Below are 19,786 nucleotides of genomic sequence, written 5' to 3' on the forward strand. Positions count from 1 at the left end.
TTTTACAGGCAGAAATCTGGCTGAGGGAAGGTCAACAACGCCCCCAAGTTCAGAGCCCGAGTTGGGACGCGTGTCCCTCTCCCCGTCCCACGGTGAGGTCCAGAGCCCCCTGTTTGAGAACGACCAGAAACAGGAGGAGTCAGTGGCCGTGTACGGTTCCTCTGGCTCAGAAGCCAGAGGCTTTCAGAACCTTGCTTGGTTCTAAGTAGAGGAGCCTCTATATTTATAAAATTGCAGGTGGACTTTTTTGAGAATAGTTACATATAAATAATTGGTGGACTACTTAGAAATCATTCTAATAATCAAAATAGGATCCCCCTGGTAGAAAAGACTTAAGATGCTACAGATCTGAAAGTTTGTAAGTTGAGATTTTAAAAACTTATACCAGCTTTGACCTTGAACTCAGACCTGGCCTCTATGCACTGAGACACGCTCTGCACATTAGGAGAGAGACGTTCCGCCCTGGAGGTGGGGCAGGTTTGAGAAACTGGGCTCTGTGGCACCACAGGGAGATGCCATTCTCTAAGCAGGGATTGAAAGGATGAGGGCTAGCCTGGGGTCAGTGAGACTGGGTTTCAGTCCTGACTTGACTGAGTCCTGATGAGTCCTGTTAACTTCCCTATCTGGGCATATGACTAAGAGGACTACCGAGAGGATAAAGTGAGATGGTAGAAGTGCTCTGTGATCATGAGCCATCACGGCCACCTCATCGTCCTTGCTCTGGTAGCTCCCCTCCTCCCCAAACCAGTGACAGTAGGTGACCTTTCTCCAGTGACACGCCACCACACCCACCAACCTTACTGAGGAAGTTGTACCTTTTCCAAACCGAGGCAGCAGGCACGGACTGACATGTTGGCATTCTTGACTGCTTACCACTCTGTCCCCGTCACGACCCACTAACAGAGGGCTCGTGACAAACCAGTTGATGTGTGAACACACCTGGTAAATCATCCTCATCTTCACTGAAAACATTCGGGTTGAGGACAGGTAAATTAACATACTCCATGGAAATCTTCCGGACCTCTGGGAGATAGATGGTCATCTGCCGCAGCTGGAGATGCAGGAGGCTGGTTTTATAGATTACTGGTGGGAGGAGGAAAGCACGGTTAATAGAGACAAGCCAGAGGAGAGCCAAGGCATCAACAGTCACAGGAAGAGACGTGGGGTGACCTGCGTGGGCAAGGCCGGAGACTCTGAGAGCAGCTCTCCACCTCCCCCAGCGCACGACTGGTCACCCCGGCCACGGACTGGATTCGGGAACAACAAATTCTCAGTCTAGCCCAGAATTAAAAACCTATCTTAGACAAATTCTTTTTTAGAATGAGCTGGGTTATGACAAATGTATTTTTTAAAAATCCCATTTGCAATCACAAGGATAACTTGGTGGAAACAGTTGTGATAACCAGAGAGCCAAGCTCAGGGGGCAGTCAAGCAGCTACTGGAGGGCAGCTACGCGGTGAGCAGGAATGACACTCGGGCTGTATTCGGGACTGGATTCTGGGCTTCCTGACTTCCAGTTTCATGCTCAGGATAGAGAATCACGGAGAACTTCCACACAGTTTCTTTAAATGCTAAGATTTAATTTCATTAACAGGGACATTTAAGAGAAGGCCTAGACTGCAACTAAAATATTTAGAGAAGACAAAACAAGTTGAAAAATACTGAATCTGAATTTAAGTTTCACAATAGGTTAAAATCAGGATGAAATTGTCCCGTCAACTTTCTCTTATGTTTAATACTCTTTGCTGTGAGATATGTAGAGGTTCTTTAATTATTCCTATTCTTGTTTTTATTAAGATAAGCCAAGTTCTACCTGCGAGGCTGTCACCTCACAGCCTGGTGGCTGACTGGCCAGCATTCCCACAGCTCCAGGCCTTCTTCTCTGAAGCACCTTCGTAAGGCTGCTGCTTGGACTTGAGTGGGCTGAGACGACTTTTCCAAGCCAGGGGTTGTTACAGGTCTTATTCATGTTTTCCTCTCTCTTGCCCACAAAAGAGAGTTTGAATTTTGTCTCAAAAATTCTGGATGGTTCCATATAGCTTAAGAATTAATGCATTAAAGTGCTATTCTTTGTCGTTCAGATTGACAAAAGGATGTAAAATTAAAAATCTCAGGAGGGATTTAAAAAATAATATCAGCTGCCTCCAGGGAAAAAAACTAGGAGGTTGGGGGTGAGGATAAGAAAGATTTTTACTGTATATTCTTTTAAATCTTTTGAATTTTGAATTTATTCCACATTTTTAAAATTAAGAAATGCAAAAAATTAAAAACTCAAAAATTTCATGAGCCTGATCATTCTAATTGAAGGAAACAAATTATTCAATGTAATTATCCAATTATTCAATATAAACTATCCAACAGCACTCACTTTTTGAATCTAACAGAGTGTCAAAGATTATTTAATAGGGCGCCATATGTAACAAACCCTCTAGAATCCAAGAGTTAATTTCTTCTCTCTAGTAGAATCACGTGGAAAATTCTTTTAGCTTGACAAATGAAAATGCTCTTTTTAAAAAGGTCAACGATTAGGACAATGATTTCACCGCAGTCACACACCAAGCTTTTGTCTTGGGCACTGAGATTCCTAATACAGGCCCTCCCATCTTAAGGTCCTCCTTGACTTCTTTATGGATCTACTCAACATCCAAGAACTAAGGGCAGAATGAGAAGACCCATTGAGCAAATGTGCACGTCCATTCCTTTTTTCAACATTTGCTGTAGGCAGATGGCTAAATTCTCAGATTACAGGTGTGGGGTAACCATGCCTCTCACACAGTGGTTATTAGAATCACCATACATATCATGAGGGTGCTGCTGAATTACTGAAGAGCAGGCTTTTGTGGTCATGAGAAGGTTTCCCGGTTGTTGAAAACATGAGAGATTTCTTTCCATTATGTGAATGGATTGTCTATTGTTATTTCCTAAGTCAGTTTTATGTTTTACTGTTATTCTTTTTTTCCTTTGAGCTGAGAAACCTCAAAATGAAAAATCCAAATGCAGCACCATTTAATGTCTCTGAAGATGCATACACAGCAACAGGTCTTTTTAACATCTGCTTTGCAAGAATTATTTGTTTTAAAGAGTCTAACTGTGTCTGAAACAACTCTAATGGGCAGATCCAGAATTTTTCAAAAACTATTTTTAGTAGGTTACATAGACCACATTCAAGATGGGGCCACCAGCCATCGGTGAACCCCACTGGCTAAGCTGGCCTTCTAGAGAGACGTGCGTGTTAGATGATCGGGCAACGTAGCAAGGTGGGGGACAACACAGGCCCTTAATCCACACAGGGATGTGGCCATTAGGATGAAGCTGCTTTGAAAAGGACCTTCCGTCATTTCACTCCTTCACGGTCCCCTAGTAAATATGACACGTCAGTCATTCAAGCAGATACAGAAGAGAAGGCAAATTTTGGGTTCTGCCCAGCCTGGTTCTCCCTGGGTTCCATTTTCCTCGATGTCTCAAACTTCTCATGGAGAGGGTATTTATCTGGTACTTAGAAATGAAATCCAAAAAGATTTACCACTAAGAACTGTACTAACAGTCAGCCAACTTGTTCTTAAGGTCTTGAACACTTTCTTCTTGACTTTCTTCAGGAGTTTCTTCTGACTCAAGAACCTAAAGACACTGGTACCAAAATCTGTCCACAGTAAAAGGCCAGAAATCAAAGTAACCAGAAACCTATAAGAGCTTTGATAGAGATTTCGGCTATTTTGTCATTTTTGTAAGTCAGGGCTTGTATTAAAAAACGAAAACACCACTGGCAGAAAACAATTTGAGTGATAATTCTAATTTTTGTGAAATCAGAGTGGCTAGAGTCAAACTTTGGAGGTAAAATACATGCTCATCTTTTGGTGTCATAAGAGCTCATTTTCTACATTAGGCCACCAAAGGTTGAAATTGCTTATTCAGCCTGAGTTCCAACCAGGACAGTGGGCAGAGAACAGGACGCAGTTTTTACCTGCACCGAGGTTGGTTGGCAGGAAAGCAGCCAAGCCCATAATCTTAAATTTGGTTCCCCAGATATTAGACGTGACCTGAGCAAGATAGTTGTGCTGTGGGGAAAAAAAAGGAGAAAAATCACAATCTATTTCCATATTTTCTACTGATCACTCAAGAAGTAAGGATGTTAACACTTTTTGCTTAAAAAGCCACACGTGGGCACTGCCAGAAATATTCGCTCTCTGTCATTCCACTGTTTTTAAGACCAGAAGCTGCCTACAGCATGTCAGGCGCCCATTTGCAAGTGGTGGCTCAGCGAGCTGTCATTCTCAGGTTGGGAGTGGGGGCGGGTGTGTCCCGGTGTGTCCACATGTGTGTAGGTTAAAAAGGCACAAAAGTGATTTGGGCACTTTTTTCTTTACCTCTCCTTCCTCCCAGTCACTGAACCAGAGAGAGCACCTGGCTCTGAACCCATTTTCATCCTTGATATTTCTCCTGGAAACATCAGCTGCACTGACACCAGTATATCCCAAAACTACCCAATTATCTGTTTCTTATTCAATCAAATTTTTAAAAATTTAACAAGTTATCACTATGCCCCAATCATGCATGAGTGTGTGTGTGTGTGTGTGTGTGTGTGCAAGGGCAATAATAAAGATGAATAAAATACAGCTCCTCAAAGAGCTTAGAACCTAATGGAGGAGAGAAGGCCTGTAATTATTTATATACAAGGAAGTGACTGAGAAATGTCCTAAGGGAGTTACAAACAAGATGCTCTGGGATTACTGTGGCTGAGCCAGGGGAGGAAGCCTTCACGACAGAGGGGAAGTTCTATCTGGAAGCACGTGGGCAGAAAGGAGGGTGAGGAGATGGAGCGGGTTACCCAGGCAGGGCAAAGGCACAAAGGCGGGAAGAGGTGAGTCAACAGTGTGGCTCTGGCACCTGGAGAGGAGGGGGCGTCGAGGAGGACAGGAGGGAAAGACAGGCCAGGCCAGGCAGTGGGGCTGTGACCAGGGATTGGCTCCTGCCGACACTGGAGTCACTGAAGGGTCAGAAGCGGCTTGAGGGAGCAGAGGTGAGAAGTGTGGCTGTGTCTCAACCAGAGCTACCTGTGAGGAGATTCCTGTGGCAACAGGGGGATGCCCGAGTTGGGAAGGAGGTCCCTCGGGATGTGGAGGTGACGGGGCATGGAGGAGGGCAGACAGGCTCTAGTTTTCTACGCCTGTGTCTGCAACTGCAGTGACAGGCACGGAGAGGGGGGACCGAGGGTTCAGCGGCCATCAAGCACACGCTGAGGAGGGGAGCGGAGCGTTGGATTGGGGGACCACCCGAAAGCCGACACTACCAGAGTGATGTCTTCAAAGAGAAACTCTCTTCGCGTCAAGCTGGGGGAGCCAATGGAGGGCTTGCGCATCGGCAACCGTGGAGACCTGGAGATCTCCTGCGCCGCCCGGGACAGCTTGGGGGACTTCTGAGCCTCAATGTTGATCCTGCGGAGGCAAGGCCCCGAGGGTCAGGCGCCCCGGTGGGGACGGCGCCTGCACTCCTGGCACTCCCTTCACTGTCCACCAGTCACCGTGGATGTGCGACTCCCAGGGGCCAGGTCCCTTAATTTACCCAGGCCCCGCCCGCCTGCTTCTGCCTTATGAACATGAGGAAAGAAGGACAGAACTGCATATCGAATAATATATATTCAACAATATATTGAGGTTCAATCGAGCGATTCATTTGTAAAGAACCTCAGAGAATTAACATTCTACTGAAAACTTTCTACTGACTAATAGTAAGTTTGGAATTGTCCACATGTCTTCTGCCAGGGGTCTGCAAAATTCGTCCTGAGGAAAGTGGCAGGTGGAAGAGGCGTTTTTCACGTAAGTCCACAATGGCTTTATAGTTCCTAACACAGTGCTGGGATTTCAACAGACTTACCTAGCATCTCCCCCCTGCAATATTGACATCAGATCAGTGGATCTAAGTTTTTCTGCTGCCTTTTGATCCTATGTTATATCTCTGGTCCTCAGTTCCTTTGTTTATAACATAGGGACACACGTGTTTAATGGCAGTCTACCCCAAAGAGAGTGTTATAAATGTGACTATGGTAAGGTTGATGACATTCCATGAAAGAAAAGCATTAAGCCTCACAGATACTGCTTGAGAGCTTGATAAGACACCTAGGGCTCCCAAAGTGTGGGAGGACAGGGGGACCGAGCTGGTTAAAGCTCTGAGCGAGGACAACTGGCCTGGCTGCTGCGTAGGGGCACTCAACACTGAGAAAGACGGACGGAAAGAGGACCAGCTCCAGAGACCACAACATCCGGGAGCTTTCCAGGGACATTTACAGGTGAAAGATTTGGTTGCTTATGTATTAAATGTCCTCTTCTCCCTAAGCAATGGGAAAAGCCAAAACACTGTAGAAGTGTAGAAAAGTTCATAATTTTATTTGCAATTTTAACAAGCCTAGAATAAAGATGAAAAAAATAAATCGAACAGATTGCTGGATATCTGGATATCTATATGGGAAAAAAATGAACGTTTACCCCTAACTCAGACCATACACAAAAATTAATCTGAGGTGTAAAATTAATCCGAGATTTAAGTGTGAAGGCTAAAACTATAAAGCTTGTAGAAGAGAACAGAAGAATGTCTCATGATCTTAGGGTAGACAAAACAGGACAAAAGCATTTCCTAAACAGCACACGAAAAGTGCTAATCATAAAAGAAGAAATTCACGTTAGACTATACAGCAATCCATATATCTGCTAAAGGACTCGTAGCCAGAATACATGAAAACTCCTACAACTCTAAATAAGAGAAAAACAACTCAATAAAAAATGGGCAAGGGGCTGGCCCAGTGGTGTAGTGGTTAAGTTCACGTGCTCCGCTTTGGTGGCCCGGGGTTCAAAGGTTTGGATCCCAGGTGTGGACCGACGCATTGCTTATGAAGCCATGCTGTGGCGGCGTCCCGTGTGAACCAGAGGAAGATGGGCACGGATGTTAGCCCAGGCCCAGTCTTCCTCAGCAAAAAGAGGAGGATTGGCATCGGATGTTAGCTCAGGGCTGGTCTTCCTCACAAAAAAAAAAGATGCAAAAGACTTGAACAGACACTTCACAAAAGAAGATATCCAAACGGCCAATAAACATGAAAAGCTGCTTAGCATCACCAATCATTGAAGACATTAGGATTAAACCACCATGAGATCCCACTGTACACCCACCAGAATGGATAACATTATTTTTAAAAGATGACAATACTCTGTAGGTGAGGATGGAAGCAGCTAGAACTCTCATATACTGCTGGTGGGAATTTAAAATGGTACATCAGGCACCTTGGAATACTGTTTGGCAGTTTCCAATAAAGTTGAACATACGTCTACCCCGTGGCCCTACAACGCACTCCTAAGCATATACCTGAGATAAACGAGCGCATACGTCCATAGAAAGTCTTGTAGAAGAATGTCTACAATGGTTTTATTCATGATAGCCCCAAACTGGAAACTACCAAACATTCAATTGGTAAACGGAATAAACAAATTGCAGTATATTCATTACAATGGAATTCCATAGAGCAAAAAAGAAAAACTGTTGATACACGCAACAACATGAATGAGTCTCACAATCATTATGTTGATTAAAAAAAGCCAAATAAGAAAATAGGACATGTGGTTTGACACCATTTATATGAAGCTGAAGAAGAAACAAAACTAATCTATGCTGACAGAAGTTAGAATAGTGATTACTCTAGGGAGTGGGTATCGAATGGGAAAAAGTACAAGGGAACTTTCCGGGATGATGGAAATATTCTTTATCTTCAACTGGGTGGTGAATACACTGGTTTACCAACTGCACAATGCATTATGTGTTTACAATCTGGGCAGGTACGTATCTGCACGTACATTAGACCTTAATTTCACACAGCATCAAGAATTTTAGAGCTAGAAGGATCTTAGCGAAGATCTGCTCCACCCTTTAACTTCATAGACAAGGAAACTGGTCTCCAGGTCATGGATCAACGTTACATTCTGAGGTTACAGAGCCCTCGGTGGTAAGGTCAGGACGAGCAAGGCAGGGTTTTTTATCTATGACACTGCAGGCCCTTCCATCTGCTTTTAGCTTTTTGCCACTCTTTAGGACAAACCCTTAGGATAGAAATTTTTTTGTGTGTGTGAAGATGATCAGCCCTGAGCTAACATCTGATGCCAATCCTCTTCTTTATTTTTTTGCTGAGGAAGATACCCTGGGCTAACATCTGTGCCCATCTTCCTCTACTTTATATGGGACGCCACCACAGCATGGCTTGACAAGCGGCACATTGGTCTGCGCCCGGGATCCGAACCTGTGAACCCCGGGCTGCCAAAGCAGAGCACATGAACTTAACCGCTATGCCACTGGGCCAGCCCCCCAAACATTTTTTTTAGAATACTATTTTTTCCAATTACAGCATCAAAGGCATTTAATTCGGCATTCCTTTCAACACATTACATACACTGTAAAACCTCTGTCTTACTTTTCTCAGACCAGAAATAAAAACAAGTAAGCCAGAAAGCTACGGCCACCCCTGCCACCCACCATCAGTGCTGACCCCTAGAAGTTCTGAGGGTTCAGCAAACTTCTTCCTGGGGATCTTTTGCTATCCTGAAGGGAAGAGTAAAGGAAAGCTATAATTATCACAGGCAGCTCTTCCAGACGACAGACTTGGATTGCCTCTTGCTATGCTCCTCTGGTGTGGGTTAATGGGATTCTGCTGCAGACACAACACAGACACACCTCTAGAGGCTCAAAAAGGGAGCACGCCCCTACAGACCAAGATTACCTTGGGAGTTTGGGTGATTTGCTAGCTCGGGAGATTTTGGGAGATTTCTTGGCAGCCCAGTCATCACTCAGTTCGATGTCACTGGAGTCTGAGCAGTTGCAGCTGTCGATCATGGTAGAAATCAAGCTGTTTCCACAGATTTCATCTGGTAAGATACCAAGCAGTAGATTTTAGGGAAGTGACATCAGTTAGACACTCACGACGATCATTACTAGGAACTAAGGACAGCCTGACCCTATAGGCCACCGTTTGAAGTCTACAGGTTGAAACAGAAAGGAGCAGAGCATTGTCTTCCTTTTACATTTTTATGCCATTATATTTTCTAAGCAAAAGTAGTCCATTACTTCTATGGTTAGCAAATGGGCGTGGAATTTTAATGCCTCTGGAATGTACAACAGTCTGGCACTGTTTACTGTGCCAAACCTGGCAACAAAACGGCCGCGCTATTGTGCCTCACCACACACCAGCCTCCATCTGGGTTCACACGGGCAGCCTGGGAACCCAGGCCAGGCAAGGGGCTTGCTGACTCACTGACTCCCCCAGAACCTGCTTCCGCCCTGGGACCGGGGAAGGACCTTGTTGGTTCTGGGCCTGCTCTGGACTCAAGACCTGGCAGAGTTGGGTCCATTTCAGGGACTCCGAGAAGTTTATGTCTGGCGTGTCAGAACCGTCTCCTGGAACCGCCAGAAGGATGCTTGTAGGGGGGGAGGGGGTGGCTATCCCACCTGCTAGAGGTGCCTGCCTGCTTTGAGCAATGGCTGGAAGAAGACCTGTGTGGCAGGACTTTCAGTGGGAGCTTTGGGTTCTCCTGAGGGTGCCTGCGTGGAAGCCACTCAAAACAACCTTGTCAATTGGCCATTAGGTAGAAGATTAGAGGCCCCAAGGCAGAAGACGACAGACGCAGCAATGGGGCCATCACAAAACGGCAGAGTAGATGAAGTCCATGTTTAACATCCTCCTCAAAACCCCCTTTCCTTTGCTGCCTTCCTCACACGGCCTCACACCCCCTCACATCCCTTCATCACCCAAACCCTGCTCTGCCCCACCCCAGGTCTGCCCTCACTGGAAGTACCTCATTCTTCAAAATCACTTTGTTTTGCTGACAAAAGCCTCATTCCCTCAAGGCTCCAAGAGCCTTGCCAGGCAATAAAAAAGCTGCATCATTCAATCACAATGAAATAATTTATAGACTATGAGCGATTTTACCATTCAAAAGGGCTGTTTACATTTGAAAGAATGAGTTTGTAATCCAAACTAATCTCTGTTTCTGAACACGTGGAGGTGACATCTGTGTGGAGGTGACATCTGTGAACAGGGCCTCTCTGAGGGCCCTGGAGGCAGAGCAGAACAACTTGGCGTGCTACTTGGAAGGAGAGTAGCTGACGCCTGATCGGTGTTACTACATCAACCTCTTCGTCAGCTACTTCCTGAATCAGAAGGCACGACTCGTGAATCCAGCAAGCTGGAGTGGTGTGCATCTGAGTTCCATCAAATAAAAAGGCTTAATTCACACGCCCCAAGCAGTGCTTTACCTTATTTAACTTAGGAGCCCTAGATCAAAGGAAGCTTGGCCACGATTCCAAAATGCATGTAAGCCCACAGAACGCTTCCCCTGTGCTCACGAGCACAGAGCCAGTTCACCAACCTGAGGAAATTCAGTAATGTATTGTCCACTCAACTCCTGATCGACTTGCTGATGCTGGGGTTTTGTAATTGCTGGATGTCATACCCTTTGCTTTTTTCCTTTACTCACGTCTTAGTCTGTGTGGGCTGCTATACCAAAATACCACAGACTGGATGGCTTATAAACAATAGAAATTTACGTCTCACAGTGGGGAGGCTGGAATTCTGGGATCAGGGTGCCCGCATGGTGGGGTTCTGGTCACGGCCCTCTTTGGGGTTGCAGACGGCTGACTTCTTGCTGTGTCCTCACATGGCAGAAGGGGCTACTTTCTGGAGCCACTTTTATAAGGCAATAATCTCATGATTATAAAGGCTCCGTCCTCATAACCTAATCACCTCCAAAGGCCCTGCCTCCTAATTCCATCACACTGGGCATCAGGATAACAACAAATGAATTTAGGGGGGCATAAGCATTCATAACCACTTTTATTTTATTGTCTGTCTCCCCAACTAGTGGAAGGAGAGTTGCCTGTCTCGCCTCCTGCTGTAACTCTAGAGACCAGAACAACGCAGAGACTCGATAAATACTTCCTGAAACAAAAACGAGGTCTCTCCCTGCCGCCTGGCTGCACCCCAGACTAACTGCAGCAGGATCCTGGGAGTGGACGTGGGCACTGTCTATTTTTAAGGCTCCCCGGTGATTCCCATGAGCAGCCAGGGCTGACAACCACTTGCCCAGGAGCAGAAGGACTTCCCCATAGAACGGTCTTAAAGGGGGCGGCGTGAGAAGAAGGGAGTTGCTTTCTGAGACAAGCCCCAAGTCCTGCTTGTTCAGTGTTACAGTTACACACTTGGAGGCTCATCACTCTGCTCCCTGTCGTCAACAACTAGAAATTCAGTGCAGCACGTCAGAGTAAGACCCAGGGAGCCTGGGGGTGATGGACATCTGTACCTCTTATTTCTAGAGATTCTGTGTCATTAATTTATCATGAAAATTCTGGAAGAAACATACAAGTTGTAGAAAAACGTAAGCTGAGATTCCTCTTTGAGAACAGAAGGCTGAACTGTACTGTTTGGGGCTTCACATCCCAGTTTTGTCAGTTTGCAAGAATACGCTTATTTCATCTGGGTTGAGGCCTTTTCAAAACACACAACCCAAATCAGGTATCTTTTTAGAATTTTAAAAAAATCTTTAAGCACAGTTTCAAAGCTTTTAAATAAAAGTTCTGTCTTAGTCTGCTTGGGCTACCATAAAAAAATACCACAGACCAGGTGGCTTAAACAAGAGAAATTTATTTCTCACAGTTTGGGAGGCTGGAAGTCCAAGTCAGGGTGCCAGCATGCCAAATTCTGGTGAGGGCTGTCCTCCTGGCCTGCAGACGGCCACCCTCTCACTGTGTCCTCACGTGGGCTTTCCTCAGTGTGTGTGTGTGTGTGTGTGTCTGTGTGTGTGTGTGTGTGCAGAGAGATCTCTCTTCCTCTTCTTACAAAGCCACCAATCCTACTGGATTAGGATCCCACCCTTACAGCCTCATTTAACCATAATCACCCCCTAAAAGCCCTGTCTTCAAATACAGTCACATGGGGGTTAGAGCTTCACCATATGAACCTGTGGGGTGGACACAATTCAGTCCATACATTCCGTCCCTGGTTGCCCCCTCATTCATATCCTCCCACGCAAAATACATTCATTCCATCCCAACACTCCCAAAAGTCTTAACTCACTCTAACATTAACACTAATGTCTAAAATCCAGAGTCTCATCTAAATATCACCTCATTCAGAAATGGGTGAGAGCCGAGATACGACTCACACTGAGGCAAAACTCCCTTCCAGCCGTGAACCTGTGAAACCAGACAAGTTACGTGCTTCCAAAACACACAAGATGGCAGCATGCCAGGCACAGGGTGACATTCTCATCCCAAAGGGAGACACAGGAGAGAAGGAAGGGCCCCAGGCAAGTCCAAAGCCTAGTAAGGCGAATTTCTAGACCTTAAGGCTTGAGAATAACCCTCTTCGGTTCAATACTCTGCCCTCCAGGCCCACTGGGGTGGCAGTGTCACCCCACAGCTCCAGGTGAGGGTCCCCACGGCTCTGCGGGGCTGGGGTCTTGTCCTCAAGGCTGCGGGTGGAGGCTGTCTGGCCTGCTAAAATTGAGGCAGTGGCCCTGATGACCTCTGAATCTCTTTGCGGGTCATTTTTCCCTCTAGAAGAATAGTGCATGTTCCTAGCCGACCAGCTCCATCACCCCGTCCTGTCAAATCCAGGAAGTCAACAGCCTTCCTTTGTCTCGGCCCGTATGGACAGGCTGAGGACTTTCCAAATCTCCAAGTTCTGGTTCCTTTTTGCTTAACAGTTCCTTCTTCAGTCTGTCTCTCTCCTCTCTCATTTTACTATAAGCAGTTAGGAAGAACCAAGCCAATCCTCCAAAACTACTTAGAAATCTCTCAAATATCCAATTTCATTTGCTTGCAAGTTTTATCTTCTACAAAACACTAGAACACAGTTCAGCCAAGTTCTGTGCCACTTTACAACAAGGATCGCCTTCCTCCAGTTTCTAATAACATGTTCCTCATTTCTGTCTGAGACCTCACCAGACATGGCCCTAATATCCATATTTCTAACGTGTACCTCAAAACCCTTCCAGCCTCGACCCATGACCCAGTTCCAAAGTTGCTTCCACATTATAGGTATTTGTTACAGTAGTTCTCCACTTCTTAGTACTAAAATCTGTGTTAGTCAGGGTTCTCCAGAGAAACAGAACCAATAGGAGGCAAATACATGTACACACACATACAGAAAAAGAGAGAGAGATCATAAGGAGTTGGCTCACACAATAATAGAGGCTGACAGGCCCCAAGGTCAGAGTGCCAGCCTGGCTGGGGTCTCGGCTTGTGGATGCACACCTTGCTGTGTGCTCACGTGGCCTTTCCTCAGTGTACACGTGCGTGTCAAGAGAGAGCTCTCCCTCTTCCTTTTCTTATAAGGCCATCAATCCTATCCAATTGGGACCCCACCTTCCTTAAAAGCTCTATCTCCAAATACAGTCACATTGCGGATTGGCGTTTTAACATGTGAATTTTGGGGGGGACACAATTCAGTCCATAGCAAGCTCTGACTAAAGATTTCCTTTGGAAAATTTGTGAACTTTTGCTAAACAAAAATTATTGGGATTCATGCTATGTATTATAAAATGCACACTGGTAACTCTGAGAAACACATTTGTTAAGTTACTTGGGGGACATTTACAAGAGGGGATCAAAAACTTCAGAGCATAACAATCCCCTGGGGCCCCCACTAAGTTGCAGATTTCTAGGCATCGCCCCCAACATGCTGAACCAATCTAAGGGGCAGGCCTAGGAGCCTGGATTCAAGTAAGTCTCCCAGGCGATCTGCGGGAAGGTGGCCCGTGGACAACATCTGAGAAACGACGACATGGAGGACTGAGAGAGCTCATCAGCTTCTCACGATGAGCAAGTCCTGGCTTCTCAAAGTCAGGAACCCTCTCCTCTCTGAACCAGGTTACATCTACCACTCGGTTGGCAATTAGTCATGTTCTGCCTTGTGACACATCTTCTATTTTTGTCTCGAGGTATTTCAATCTTGACTTTTTTATTGAACTTTTCAAGTGTTAAGTTGTCTTTCACCCAAAAGGGATCATGAGCTCCCTGAAAGCAGAGATGCCCCGGCGCTGCTTCACGACCACAGGAGACCCGAGGACCGTGCACAAGGCAGCACTCGACACGCCCCGCCTGTCTGCTCTGCTTCACAACCTTTTCATTATAAAAACACAACACCTCCTTCCCCACAGGCCTGTTAGCAACCGGGCCAGCCTGTGTTGGGAGGAGCTGACAAATGTGACCACTACGGAGAAGCAGGCCCTGGGACGCTCAGGTCAGGTCCACGCAAGCAAGGTCTTAGGAGGCTGCAGCCTTGTCCCTACAGCACAGCCCCCGCTGCTTCTGTCCTGTTCTTCAGTGGGAAATTGACGCACAGGAGCGGGGGAACAGAAGCAAGCTCTTCACGTAAGTTCCCGTCAACACTGAATCCGAGCACAGGTTTCATAAAACTGCATACACGGGAGGAACCTTAGAGACAACGACCCCGCTGAGAACCGGCGATGCGCCCTCAGGTTCAGGACCTTTCCCAAGTCCCCCCATCAGTCATCTCTAACCGCCATGGCTCCTGGCTTCTCTCTTCCCCTGAAACTGCAACTTCCTTCTAAGTTCACGTGCACTGCTCTCTGGCTTCTCTCACTTTGCCTTCCTTCCTTCTGAATCTTCCCTCTCCCTCCTTTCCACCTGCCTCCCTACCAGCCTCCAATTCTTCTCGCTCTCCCTGCTCTTGGTACCAGGTCATCACATGACTCAAAAGACGAAATAACTGACTAATATCCAATTTTTAAAGTATAGTTTCACTGCTTTCAATTTTACACGGTAACACTGACAGCAGAATGTTGCTACAGATGCGGAGCATTCCAATAAAGAAAAGCAGACAGCAAGTGGATCGACTGTAAAATACTGAGTTGGGCAATTGAGGCCAAGGTTGAAAAAGCCCATTGCACGTGACACTCGGCTAACTGGTGATGCTACACAGCGCAGCGGCTTCAGGGACAGAATTGGGGGAGAGGCCAGTCTAACGGGCGGGAGAGGGAACAGGAGATGGGAAGTGGAGAGAACAAGTATGAACTAATGAAAACAAATCTAATTCAACCCATGTTGTCCCACGGTCAGGCGCTTGCCAGGCACTGGGGATACAAAGATGACTCAGTTCCCTCCCTCCGGGCCCTCAGGATTCAGGGACTGTGTGCCCCGAGGGATACCAGCAGCTCAACTGACTGAGGGGCGATGGGCACAGAGGGGACAGCTGCTCACTCTGCTCTAGGTGACGGGCAAGATTTCACAGGGAGGCGGGGGAACGTTTGAGCCGGCAGGTACTGCTGACGGAGGCCACAGGCCTCCACAGTGACTACAAACAAAAAGAGCAAAGTCCCTTCCCTGGAGGCTCACACTCTAGGGTCCCAGAGAGAGGTGCGCAGTGAGCATCCTGAATACCGCAACGGAGTCATGAAGATTGCTATAGGAGAGTCTTTAGAAGGAGGGAGTGACTGTCATGCGAAATCTTTACGGACCAGCAAGAAAGTGTCCTTGGTCATCAGCTAAAAAGCAGCTAAGGGTGGCTTAGCGACAGCAGAAGCAGGATCCCAGCAGGAGGCTGAGGAGCAGGCCGAAGGTCTGAAACGTTTAATCCTATCACTCGCTCTGGGGGGCAGCGACGGCATCTCACTACTGTTTTGACTGTCTCAATAGCACGTTAAGGCCCTCAGTGGATACCTGACAAATAACTGAAAGAGGAGGCTACCATTCCCAAAAGGCCCGTGCCAGCCTCCCCTTGATGACAGCCGATGTCTCCTCTCCCCACAGCCCCAGCCACACGGAGCCTCACGGAACGCTCTTAAAAACCCGTCGGAAAGTCCACTTAGGGAATCGGTAACTTCAGTAGGATTTTGGAAACGGAGTAGCTTCAAGGATGTTCCACGCTAGCCAAACTTTCACAGATAGGCGTTACCTTTGGGTGGGCAGTCAGGAACACTAGTCCGCACCCCCCACCCCCCGAGAGGGGTCTGCAGTCCCTGGCGAGGGGCCCACCTGCTTTGCTGTCTGACCGCGGGTCCGTGATGACGAGCTCCGGCCGCAGCTGGCTGACGCGCCACCCCTTGAGGACGGGCACGAGCCCGCCCAGGTTCTCCAGGTAGAGCGTGTAGCACGGGCCGCCCACCTCCGGGTCGCACTCTGTGCGCTTCATGGTGCAGTGCAGACGCTCGTTGCCGGCCGAGGGGTAGCTGACAAAGTCGCGCATGTTGTTGGGGTCCGGAATCGGGGGCTGGAGGCAGGACGTGGGGAGAAAAGAGCGTGCACATCACTGATTACCCTGGCGGAGCACTGGCTGGCAGCTCGGGGAGGGTTAACTGTGCGGTGCGGAACAATGACTCCCAACTCTGGGCGCACGTCAGAACTTCCTGGCAGCTTTCAGAGACCTCAGCCCAGATCCCACCACAGACGATGGAACTGGAATCTTGTGGGGGTGAGCCTGGGCATGTGTATGTTCTAAAAACTCCCCAGGCGATTTTAACGAGCAGCCAGGGTCCAGAATCACTGGTGTGGAACCAAGAGTGTAAAGCAACTTGAAGAAAATATCACAACAGATTCTAAAACTCGGATGTTTTAGGAAAAAATTAACCAAGAAGTCAATCTGTTACTTAGAAGCAGAAGCAGAGACAGAAAACAAAAAAGAGAACACAGGAAGCAACCTACGTGGGGAGGGCCAGAGAGAACGGGGAACCCACACTGGAACAGCCACAGGCAGGTCCAGTCCACATACTACCATAGCGACAGACCAGTTCTCAAGCTCCCGTCAGCATAGAGGACGCTGACAGCGAGGGCTGGGTGAGGGTCACCCCTCCACACAGTGATGAGGAGAGCAGGCCCCAGGATTGACAGGGTCCCATCCTGACCGTTCCCCTAACGAGCCACAGAGCAAGTCCCTCACTTCTAAGAACGCGTTTCCTGCTTTCTCAAGAGGGGATAACGGCAGCATCTGCCAGGGAGTCAGGACTGAACAAGGCAGACTGATCATCAGGACGACAACGGCAGCCACGCTCGGGATACTGCCTCTGCCATGAGAAAGCTAATGCCTATCACACAAGGTGACTCTCTTGTGGACACTAAGGGTGATGCTGGGGACAGACTGTGCGCGTGGGAGACCGAGGTGGGACTTTGCGGAGCCGCACACCTTCATCTTGCAGAGGAGCAGACGTGACTTCTGTGCTCCTGCTCTGGGACTCTCGCCTGTGTTCCCTGTCTCTGCCCTCCTCTTGGCGAGCCTTCGGGAACAGGCAGCCAGCACGAGTGAGGAAGGAGGAGAAGGTGAGTGGAAGGGCTTTACCTTGATGGTGGGGATGAAGGGAGTGAAGAGGTGGGAGCAGAGGCGGGGGGGCAGGGCCAGCTTGCTGACGTCCTTGTCCTCTCGCAGGGCACTGGCGATGGCCTGCTGGCACAGCAGCTGCAGGCCAGACACGCGGTGCTCCACACGGACCACGTACAGGGCTGGTCCTGATGCCATCAGCAGCCGCGAGTCCCTGTGTCCCCAGCAGATGGAGATGATGGGGCGCTGCCAAGAAGTGAAGGGAGACTACACTTAAGCTGTCGCTCTTGTAAGCAAAGATCATGCACGCTTGTGTCAAGCCAAATCAAGTGACCTGATAGTTCTTGAGGATATTGGTTTTAAAAAGCACAAGACAGGATGTTAAATACCATATTACAAAAATTCAGTATTTCCATTGAAAAGCAGTTAGATCCCCAGGCCACAGCACAAAGCACTGGAAAAGTTTTACAAAGTTCTTTTACACGTATTATCTCATTTAATTTGGTGCCATAAAACCTAACTTAGCTCTTATGACGTTTCTCCCAGGAGATGCAATCAGCCTGGGGGACTGTACCGCATATTCCTTACTGAAGCTCTGCTATCTGGAACCCCAAGTAACTGGTGGTAGGTATTCCCATGGCTTGGGGAGGTGGTGAGGAGGCAGACCAGACGGCTCTTCCCTTTTGTCCCGATAGGGAGCATTTTAGAGTCAAACCATCACTGGATTTGGGGTCATGAGCTATGTGACCTGGGAACTATGATGTAACCCTTGGAAGTCTCCTACTTTCTCATGAGCAAAATGGGAGCTGTCAGGACTAAAGGAGATGAAAGACATCAAGTGCTCTGGGACCTATCACCAGTTATAACCCGTAGATATTAAGTCACTGTTATTCTCAGCCATCCTCGAGCTGATGGGGCAGAAAGAAAGTAGAAAGCTATCTGGAAAGGGGAGAGAGGGGAACACAGCTCCTGTGGCAGCTGCTCGAGGGGTCTGTGGCCATCATTTGCTTTGAAAAGGCAGGCTGAAATCCAAATGTGCAAGTTAGAAACTAGTTGTACTGAAAAAAATCCAAAGCTTTAGGGGTGCCATCTATGTAAGATGAGCCAAGGAAGAAAGAGGGAGGTGGAGGGAGTGATGGGGAAGCAGCGAGGGAATTTCTTCATTCTGATCTGGACAGATGGAGTTCTAATTTAGTGAGGTCTTGAGGGGTTTCAATGATCAGAAGTGGGGCTATCAGATCTTTTATATGAATGACAGATAGGAACAGAGTTTTCCCAACACTTTAGTGACAAACATCAAGATAAAAGGAACACATGAAGACGCTTGCTTAAAATAGCCTCCAGGGTCGGCTAATCCTGGTTTGAACTTCAAAACAAAATGCCAGGCTGAAGATAATTCATCTTCCATTTCCATCACAGTGAGGCCAGGCAGGCACAGCCTCCTGGAGGAGGACCACGGAACCTAGAACTCAAGTCTGGGGGCTTCCGGCGTACTTCCAAGATGCGCCTCCTTATAAGAGGATCCCACACGGAGGGTAGACCCCAGAGAGGGGGCCTGTTAATTTAGAGCAAGGCAGAATCTCTGCTGAAGACAGGGCAGACAGCACATTAAAAATACACACCAAATTTATTTGGTATCATCAACCCCCTTACGTGCAGGTTAGGACTAAAGTTCTATTCGTACCAAAGTCATGCTTAATCTTAAAGATACACGCCACCTGCCACCCCTGAGCCTCCTAAGATAATATGTACAACTTAGAGCTCAAATCATGAAGGACAGTTTTCACTTAGCACAATCTGACTGGTTGGAATTGGCTGCAGAAATCTCAGACGCTGCTTTCTCCCAATTTCCCATTACTTTTGAGCCCATTTATCTGACATGCCAAGGGTTATGATGTACGAATTACATATATATATATATTTTTATCCTCCTGTGTCCTCCCTCAGTCTGGTTCTGTTTTTCATAGTAACTATCTCTATGTAACAGTTGATTACAAGTTTGGGGAGGATCTTACATACATGATGACAGTTTTATATATCTCTTACGTCTTTGTACAAAGGAACTTAAACCACTTAGAGTTTCAAACTGGATAAAAATCCTCTCTGTTACATTTACATGTACAATCACTAAGCATCATAACAAAAATAACAATTATGTCTTAAAAACTTAACTACGTTCCAATAGCACATTGAGTTATCTTGATGAGCACATATATTATCTCATTTAATCTTAACTCTACCACGTAGGTATCACCATTCCTATTTAACATATGAGGAAACTGAGCTAAGAGAAGCTAAGTAACTTGGTTACAGCCAGTAAACAGGAGAGCTGCAATTCTCACCCGTTTCCCTCTCAACCCCACAGCTTATGCTCATCTTACTACAAGGTGCCACCACTCTTTTTTTTTTTTTTTTGTGAGGGAGATCAGCCCTGAGCTAACATCCATGCTAATCCTCCTCTTTTTGCTGAGGAAGACCGGCTCTGAC

At 47.2% G+C, this 19,786-nt stretch overlaps 1 protein-coding gene across 1 annotated transcript in view; it reads right to left on the reverse strand.

Annotated features, from left to right (window-relative positions):
* Positions 1 to 19,786, reverse strand: part of TULP4 (TUB like protein 4) — a 233,672-nt gene that overhangs the window by 10,537 nt on the left and 203,349 nt on the right. The window contains exons 8-13 of the mRNA XM_087425088.1: positions 17,321 to 17,545; positions 16,024 to 16,258; positions 8,753 to 8,897; positions 5,288 to 5,432; positions 3,962 to 4,055; positions 940 to 1,083 (exon numbers count right to left, since the gene is read on the reverse strand). Of these exons, the coding sequence (XP_087281214.1) occupies positions 940 to 1,083; positions 3,962 to 4,055; positions 5,288 to 5,432; positions 8,753 to 8,897; positions 16,024 to 16,258; positions 17,321 to 17,545 (988 nt within the window). The remainder of the gene's footprint in view (positions 1 to 939; positions 1,084 to 3,961; positions 4,056 to 5,287; positions 5,433 to 8,752; positions 8,898 to 16,023; positions 16,259 to 17,320; positions 17,546 to 19,786) is intronic.

This window comes from Ceratotherium simum, chromosome 38 (assembly GCF_057802395.1).
Source record: "Ceratotherium simum simum isolate JZ-2026a chromosome 38, ASM5780239v1, whole genome shotgun sequence".
Taxonomy (NCBI): Eukaryota; Metazoa; Chordata; class Mammalia; order Perissodactyla; family Rhinocerotidae; genus Ceratotherium; species Ceratotherium simum.